Source organism: Eulemur rufifrons, chromosome 30 (assembly GCF_041146395.1).
Source record: "Eulemur rufifrons isolate Redbay chromosome 30, OSU_ERuf_1, whole genome shotgun sequence".
NCBI classification, from domain to species: domain Eukaryota; kingdom Metazoa; phylum Chordata; class Mammalia; order Primates; family Lemuridae; genus Eulemur; species Eulemur rufifrons.
The window spans coordinates 46,884,837-46,893,453 of NC_091012.1; the positions used below are offsets into that span (position 1 = coordinate 46,884,837).

General features: G+C 45.8%; 1 protein-coding gene across 1 annotated transcript; it reads left to right on the forward strand.

Moving 5' to 3' along the window:
- The first annotated feature begins 5,590 nt into the window (after positions 1-5,590).
- On the forward strand, positions 5,591-6,979 carry LOC138378597 (DDB1- and CUL4-associated factor 12-like protein 2). Its single transcript, XM_069463937.1, has one exon. It carries the CDS (start codon positions 5,591-5,593, stop codon positions 6,977-6,979), a length of 1,389 nt encoding a protein of 462 aa, XP_069320038.1.
- The last annotated feature ends 1,638 nt before the right edge of the window (positions 6,980-8,617 follow it).

The window sequence follows — 8,617 nt, forward strand, 5'->3', positions numbered from 1 at the left end:
TTTCCCACAGCTTGTTGAGAAGTGAATATTTTTCCTTGCAAGAAGTGGTCCAAAGCCTGGAAGAAGTGGTAGTCAGTTGAGGCAAGGTCTGGTGAATATAATATGGTGGATGACAGAGTTTCCAAGTCCAGCTTCTATAGTTCGAGCAGTGTTATTTATGGGACATGTGGTCAAGCGTTGTCTTGTAGGAGGATTGGCTTGTCTCTACTGACCAATCCTGGCAGCTTACTCTCAAGGATCCTCATCAGTTTGTTCAACTGGTTGCACTAGACATCTGCTGAAATTGATTGATCAGGTTTCATGAAGCTGTAGTGGATTACACCAATGCTGGACCACCAAACGGACACCATTAGCTTTTTTGGATGAATATTCAGTTTTGGACTGTGTTTTGGCACGTCATTTTTATTCAACCATTGTCACAAATGCTTGAAATTGTCAAAAAGAATCCATTTTTCATCACACATAACAATACGGTGTAAAAATGGTTTGCCTTTGTTGTGACAGCAAATAAAGACAAACTTTGGGATGATTTCTCTTCTGATGCTCGTTTAATTCATGCACAATCCATCTATCCAGCTGCTTTACCTTGCAAATTTGTTTAAATGGTCCAATATTGTTGCAATAGTAACATCAAACCTTGCTGCTAATTCATGCATAGGTTGAGATGGATTCGCTTCCACTACAGCTTTCAGCTCATCATTATCCACCTTGGTCTCAGGTCACCCACAGGGCTCATTTTCAGGATTAAAATCACCAGAATGGAACTTCTCAAATCATCGATATACTATGTGTTCATTAGCCATATCCTTCCCAAACACTTTGTTGATATTTCGAGATGTCTGTGCTGCACTGGTTCCAGGACAGAACTCATATTTGAAAATAACTTCAATTATTGACTTATCCGAGGTTTCACAAAAATTGTTCCAAATAAAAATTTGAAAGATAATCATAAAGGAAAATGTGTGTTTGAAAGACTGAGGATGTACCTTCACAATAAAAATAAAAGAAGTGTCATAGTGAAATGTCTTAGATATCAACTGTCAAACTTAGTACTTAAGGAAATCAGACATTTCACACTTAATAACCTAATCATTGTCTTAAGTATTCCCTCTATATACATTGAGTACTATATCAGATGATTTTATAATATTTTGCTTCAAATATCAAATATGATTTAAGAAATTCATGGGAAGTAAGAAAGTCTACTATATTTAATATTTTACCCATTTTGATATTCTTTTTTCCTTTCTGAAATTCTATGTTCTTTTATGATACCTTTCTGTTTGGAGAACTTCCCTTAGCCATCCTTCAAGGGTAGGTTTTATAGCAACTAATTCTTTGAGTTTTCCTTGAACTGAGAATGTCTTTATTGGACTTAATTCCTGAATATTTTTGCTAGATATAGAATTTGTGGTTGACCTATCATTTCTTTCAGAACTTCCTTCTGTTTGTGGTTTCAGATAAGAAATATGCTGTCATTTGATTTGTTTTCCCCCTATAGTTAATGTGTCATTTCTCTCTGTTTTTTATTAAGATTTTTTTGTTTGTCTTTAGTTTTCAGAGCTTTAATTATAATATATCTTGCTGTGGATTTATCTGGGCTTATGCTATTTGTGTTCATTTAATTTCTTGAATTTGTAGGTGTACATATATCACAATTTCTTTTGGAAGTGGACTAGTCCTGTTTCCCACCTCCTTGGTCAGTCTTTTTACAGTTAGGTGAGGGTACAGGTTCAGGTCCCTGTTGACACCAGTGGTGGAGAGTGAAGTACTAATTAGCTCTGACTCTCACTGCTTTGTCTGGTTTCAGTGTTGCTAAATGGAAGTGAAAGCTCAGCTCCTCACTGAACCCTACTTGCACTGGTGAAGAAGAAGGGGGTGAAGCACAGTAGTAGGTGAAGCATAGTAGAAATTGCCCCCTTTTTGGACCTTCTCATTAAGTCTACATGTTGACTGGGCATTGGTGGAGGCTTAGTTCACTGCTGGACCACACTGATGCTACCCCAGCAAGGAATCAAGGTATAACACCTGGTTCTGTCATGGAGAGAATGGAAGATCAGCTCCCCACTTGGCCCTACTGAAACGATGGTGGCAGAGAGAGGCATGGTGGTTTTCTACTGGTGTATGGCTGGAGTAAGATGGCTGTTTCCAAAAAGATTCTTTGTAGTTAGGCCTCCCTTTTCCAGATCCTTTGCCTAGTGGCAAAATGCTTTTCTTCAAGCTTCTATTATCTGCGCCTGTTGATAGTTCTGTGTTGGAGGCTTCTGCAGCTTTTCCATCTAGCGTATATAGGTTATGGTAAGCAAACCCAGGGAACTCACCACTTTGTCTTTCTCCAAATTCTGAGGTCCTTAGTCCATCCATCTTCTTTACACATTTCAGAGACTTTCTTTACTTGTTATTTGTCCTATGTTCGTTCAGGACTCAGTTTGAAGAGGGAGGACCTGGAAGGAATGGGGCTACTCTATCTTAGGCAGAAGTAGAAGTATTCCTTCCTATACCTCTGTCGTATTTTGGACAGTTATAATACCCACCCTTCACCCTTACAGACATATGGACACTGCATTATGATCTGCGGAAGGGTATTGTATGTAAGGGTTTGCCACTATCTGTGGTACCTCATTCCCCAGAGCATAGAAAGCCCACTCCTTGTTCCTGTGAGCCCTGGGTAATTGATATCAAATATTATCTTCTCTCATGAGACATGAGAGGAAGATACAGCATATTTCTTTATTTTCCTAAGCCACATTGCATTTTAGTCCAAGCTGCACATACCTGACTGGTATAAGTCCAATATTAGTAATTTTAAGGGTTCCTTCCCTTCTCTATGGGATCTCATTAGACTTGTGATGCTTACATGGTCCCAAGAAAAAGAAGATGAAAGCAGTCCTTAGTTCTTTTTGCTATGGATGCCCTCCTTGTTTGTTTTGCTGAAAGACGACATCAGAATGGCTTACAATGGTCCTTGCTAGTCTGTCCAGCTGCTGCTCCACTAGAGCTATGGAGCTGCCCCTTTAAGCAGGCCTTGCCACTGATCACAGACTGAATCCAAGAATCCCTAACAGATGCTCTTAGTGTTTCTACTACTGGTATCCAACCTCCGAAGAAGTCCCCCAGCCATATCCCATCATTTGTGGTGCAGCAAGGAACTGAAGCTTATCAAATTTCTATCACTAGCAGAACCTTTCACTCAGTCCCTGGCAATTCCCCAAACTATCAGAAGTGTATAAGAACATGGAATATGGATTCAGACTACTTGGGTTCACTTAATAATAATTAATCGACTTGGGACAAAATCAACCTCTCTAAACTTCAATTTCCCCATCTACAAAATGGGGATTATAATAGTGGAGGTACCACTATTATAATAGTGCATTACACAAGATAATATTTGTAAAGTTCCTGCAACAATGCTCATTACTATAATAATATAATAAAAGTATGAAGTAATAGTAAGGTGTAAGTTCTACATACGTAATAGGTACAATTTCCCTACCTGGGCCATTCTTCTGCTTTTGTCTCTACCCAATCATATCCTTTTTCATTGCCAAGGCTTTTACAATGTTCACCTGGATAATGTCCATTTTCAGGGTAACCCTGAAGTACACTGAAGATATTAATATTCTGCCTGCAACACATCATACCCCCCACCTGGGTGCTTAGACCAGTGTTTATCAAATGCCCCACAGACCATCTGCATCAAATCTTTAGGGGTAGAGCCAAGGGCTATGCATATTTGTTAAGCTGCCCCTGTGATTTTAATGTACACTAAAATTCATGAACCACCTCTTTATACTATCCATGCCTTTTTATATATGGTTGCCTCTCTCTAAAATGTCCATTCACCCACACCCACCTGCAGAAACAAAATGTAGTTTCTTCTATGAACACTTCCCTAATTTTATGTTCCCAACACCAGTAGATCCAGCCTCTTCTGTATGGGATGAATGGTGTGGGGAGGAGTCAGAATTGTGGTTCAGGAGTGTTGGGGAGCACTAGAATGCAGTAGCTGGACAGGAGGGTGAGAATGACCTATGGCTTATACTTGGTCTCTTCTGACTGGTCAGAAGAGTAAATTCATACTCACACTCACTCACTCAGCAAACACATTTTTGTGGAGGAGATAAGGGTTTGTTCAGAGTTGGTATCAGCCATCAGTTTTTCCACATAGTGTATCACTGTGTAACTGAAACCACTGTGCAACTGAGCATGCCTCCGGGCCTGCCACCGGATTGGCTGCTCTGAAACAGCAGAGCAGGGTATGAACCTTTTGAGACTGTTAAACCCATTCTTTGAAATGCTAAACTCCACACCATTGTATTCATATGGGTTCCTCCTTCTGAAAGGATGTTATCTCTTTCTCTGCTTGTGAAAATCCTGTTCATCCCTCAGGACCCCACTCCAAATTCCCAGGGACTATGCCCAGGCACCTGGATCTCTGGGACTGACAATGGGACATCAACCCTCCGGTCCAGGAGGGAGGAGGGAGGTGTCTCTCCCCTGGACTCTTCCACTCCAGCTCCTTAGGGATCTGAGATTCAAAGGAAACCAACATCCCCCATAAAACCCTCCTCACAGTCCCTCCTCACCCAACAGCTCAGCCCATCAGGTTCTCAAGGCTGCACCCAACCAAAGGATCCCTGAGATCACCATGGGAGGAATATAGGGCCCAGAGATCTGCGTTGGAATGCATCCCTCAGGGATTTAGGTGCAATAGCTCAGAGATCTCAATTTGAGGAGGGATAAAATGTTTGGTTGCAACTATTTAAGACACCAGTAGAGGGGCTGAAACTGAGGGGGTTGCAAGTCTGATGTAAGGGTAAAGGTCTCCCTGCCACTGCCAAACTCTCTCCCATCCCTCAACCCAAGTTCAAAGTCTAATCTTAGCAAGCTGTCTCCCAGATTTCACCAAGAGCGCACTGGTTTCTTCACACAGATCATGGTCAGGGTTCCATCTAGCCCTGGTCTTGACCATATTTTAAGTTTAACATTTTATCTAAGTAGGGATTTTAAGAAGGCTAGATGGCTGCGGTCTTGAGGGTGGAAAAATGCCAGGTGTCAGATACTGGAGGTCCTGGAGCTCAGGCCCTCAATGACCCTCTCCGCACAGAGGTATTACCCTCCCCGACCCCTCCCTGACTGGCCCGCGTTACCCAGCAGGCACCCCACACCCGCTCCTCCCATCATCCCACTGCCTCCGCCCCTCACACTCACGCCCCCCCCCCGCCCCAACCACCCTCCTTGCCCCTCACTGACTTCACTCCCGCCACGCGGCCAGCTGCACTTCCTGCCCTCGCCTAGGTCCGCAGCGCATTCGCCGCCACTCTCCGCCCGCATTGGGCTCCCTCTGGCCTCGCGTTCCTCGCTGAGCCCTCAGCCGCCGTGCCTCGGACTCGGGAGGCTCTGCGCCCGCCGTTGCCTCAGGCTCCTGGCCCTTGAGACCCCGTGCTCCTAGCTGACCCAGAGGCTCCGCCATCTCCGCCGCGGCCAGGACCAACTCCGGTGCCACGCGCCGCCGCTGCCACTCGCCTGCCGCCACCGCCACTCGCCCGCCGCCACCGCCACCGCCGCCACTCGCCCGCCGCCAACCATGATTCCGCAGCAAACAGGTATCGGGAAGCGGAACGCGCCCGCGGTCGAACCCGGCGCCGGGAGCTCGTCGTCTCACGGGGCGGCGGGGGACGGAGAGGGGCCGCTGCCGCCCAAGAAGCAGAAGCGGCCGGCGACGCGTCGTTCGCTGGTGCACTACCTGAAGGGCCGCGAGGTGGGCGCGCGGGGCCGCGCGGGGCTCCCGGGCTTCCAGGGCGAGCTGCGCGGCTACACAGTGCGGAGGCTGCCCGAGCTGCTGACGGAGCGTGAGCTGGCCCTGGGCACCCTCGACAAGGTGTTCGCGTCGCAGTGGCTGAACGCCAGGCAGGTAGTGTGCGGCACCAAGTGTAACACGCTTTTCGTGGTGGACGTGCAGTCGGGCCACATCACACGCGTCCCCCTGCTGCGGGACAGGGTGGCCGGGCTGGGCCGGATCCATCCGGGTTGCGGCATCCATGCCATCGAGCTGAATCCCTCCAAGACCCTTCTGGCCACCGGGGGCGAAAACCCCAACAGCCTGGCCATCTACCAGCTGCCCACCCTGGACCCCGTATGCCTGGGCGACCGCTACGGCCACAGGGACTGGATCTTTGCCGTTGCCTGGCTGAGTGACACCGTGGCCGTGAGCGGCTCCCGCGACGGCACCATGGCGCTCTGGCGGCTGGACTCGGACCTGTTCCACAGCAGCAATGCCGGGCGCAATGATATGGGGCTCCCCGTGTACTCCCACATCTATCCGATGGACATGGAGACCATCCCCAGGGCCAGCACCAACCCCGGTAACTGCAAAGTGCGAGCCCTGGCCTTCAGTGGCAAGAACCAGGAGCTGGGAGCCGTGTCCCTGGATGGCTACTTCCACCTGTGGAAAGCCGGCAGCACCCTGACCAGGTTAATGTCCCTCAGGCTGCCCTACTGCCGAGAGAATGTGTGCCTGAACTACTGCGATGACTTGTCTCTGTATGCGGTGGGCTCCCAGTCCCATGTCTCCTTCCTGGATCCACGCCAGGGCCAGCAGAACATCCGGCCCATGTGCTCTCGAGAGGGCGGCTCGGGAGTGCGCTCCCTGAGCTTCTACCAGCATGTCGTCACAGTGGGCACAGGCCATGGCACCTTGCTCTTCTATGACATACGCGCGCATAAGTTCCTGGAAGAGGGGGCCTCATCCATCCCAAACTCCCCTCCAGGGCCCGCAGGGAGGAAGCTCAAGCTCATCTGTGGCAGAGGCTGGCTCAGCCATGATGACCTGTGGGTGAACTACTTTGGTGGCATAGATGAGTTCCCCAATGCTCTCTACACCCACTGCTACAACTGGCCTGAGATGAAGCTTTTCGTTGCTGGGGGTCCTCTCCCTTCAGGCCTCCATGGAAACTACGCAGGCCTCTGGAGCTAAGGATGGCTGCCTCGTTCTCAAAGTATACAAATTTACTTTTCGGTTCTGTCTAACTTTCCTTCTTCATGCTGCATTTGTGCTTTTGATGCTGTGTGGCTTTTGTCTTCCAGGTAGAATTGACCCAACTTAACAAACCTGTGCTCCTCCAAACAGAGAGAAAGAAAGATCCTCTGATCAATCAAAACTTGGTTTCAAGACTTCTGCTCCTCCCCAACACCTTCTTTTTGCCTTCTCATACAAAGAATTTTTGCTAATCTTTAGTTGCGTTTTCTCTTTGAGTGAGTCACATGCTCTCTTTCTTTAAGGAGATGGGGTCATGGTCTTGTAGTTATGTATAGTTTCTTTTTTCCTCATTGCTAGTATTACCACAGGATTGTTTTTATTTTTCATTTCAGTTATATGATGTGTATTAGGAGAACATTTTCTAATAAACAGGGTGTTTGTATATCTGTTCTGGAGAGCTTTCCATAGTTTTATAGCAGTGTTCCTAATGGAAAAATACATTCCAAGTTCTAGATTACCTACTTTTGGGAACATTTCATTTACAAATTTTGATCTTAGTGTATGTAGTTTGTAAGTTGTTGGCGCTAAAGTGCTTTTTCAAAGTTAATTCTCTTTGAAAGGAAGTTCGTAGAATCTTGTGTTTGTATCAAAATGCCAATTGGTCAGAATACTTTAGGAATACAAGGGTTCTACTCAATTGAATGTTCAGAATTAATCTGAAAACCTAATCAGTCTTTTTCTCTTTCAAGCCTTATTTAAGTTTCTATGATCTGTCCTTAAATAGATAAAAGAATGTGTATTTTTTCACTTCTTGCCTTAGTACTATCAAGACTTGTGAATATAGTTGAATGTTTGTTGCTTGAGAAACTTGCACCGCATTTTGTAGCCACCATTCACAGCAGGGATTCTAAGTGTAAGTGAATGTATGGTGGGCTGGGCAGAATGTACACTGATCCAGGACATAGACTGGATATTTTTGCTGTTGCTATTTTAATATCAAGTGTTGTATTTGAGCATATTTTAAGATTTCCAATTCTGCTTAAGAGTTAATTCACAAGGAAACATTACAAAAAAGAAAAAACCCATTCAGCTCATTCTGAAAAAAGATTCTCAATTTGTACAGTCCAAATTAATAAGATTTTATTTTGTGAATTTCAAAGATTCTTACTTAAGTAGGATAAATATGTTGTTAAAAAGTAGTGATGTGCGCACCGTTTGGGGAGTGGTAACACTTGAAGGTGCTGACTCGGGAAGGGGGGGGTTGGGGAAGGGAGGGATATATACCTCATGATGGGTGCAATGCGCACGACCTGGGGAACAGACACGCCTGGAGCTCTGACTTGGGGGGAAAGGCAGTACAGGAGCAACATATGTAACCTGCAATTCTGTATCCCCCATAACAAGATAAAAAAAAAAAAAAAAGTAGTGATGTTATTACCCTCAATGTAATAATATTCAAGTATAGTGAACACAGTAAATTTTCCTGAAAAAGATGAGCTGAGATTTAAAATAAATGGGATTAGGTTGAAGAAAAGTACAGTGGGGCTCAGATAAATACAACTTGTGGACTGCTATGAAAACAGGTTGTATTTATCTGAGCCCCACTGTACTTTGATATTCCGAAATAAAAAAGAA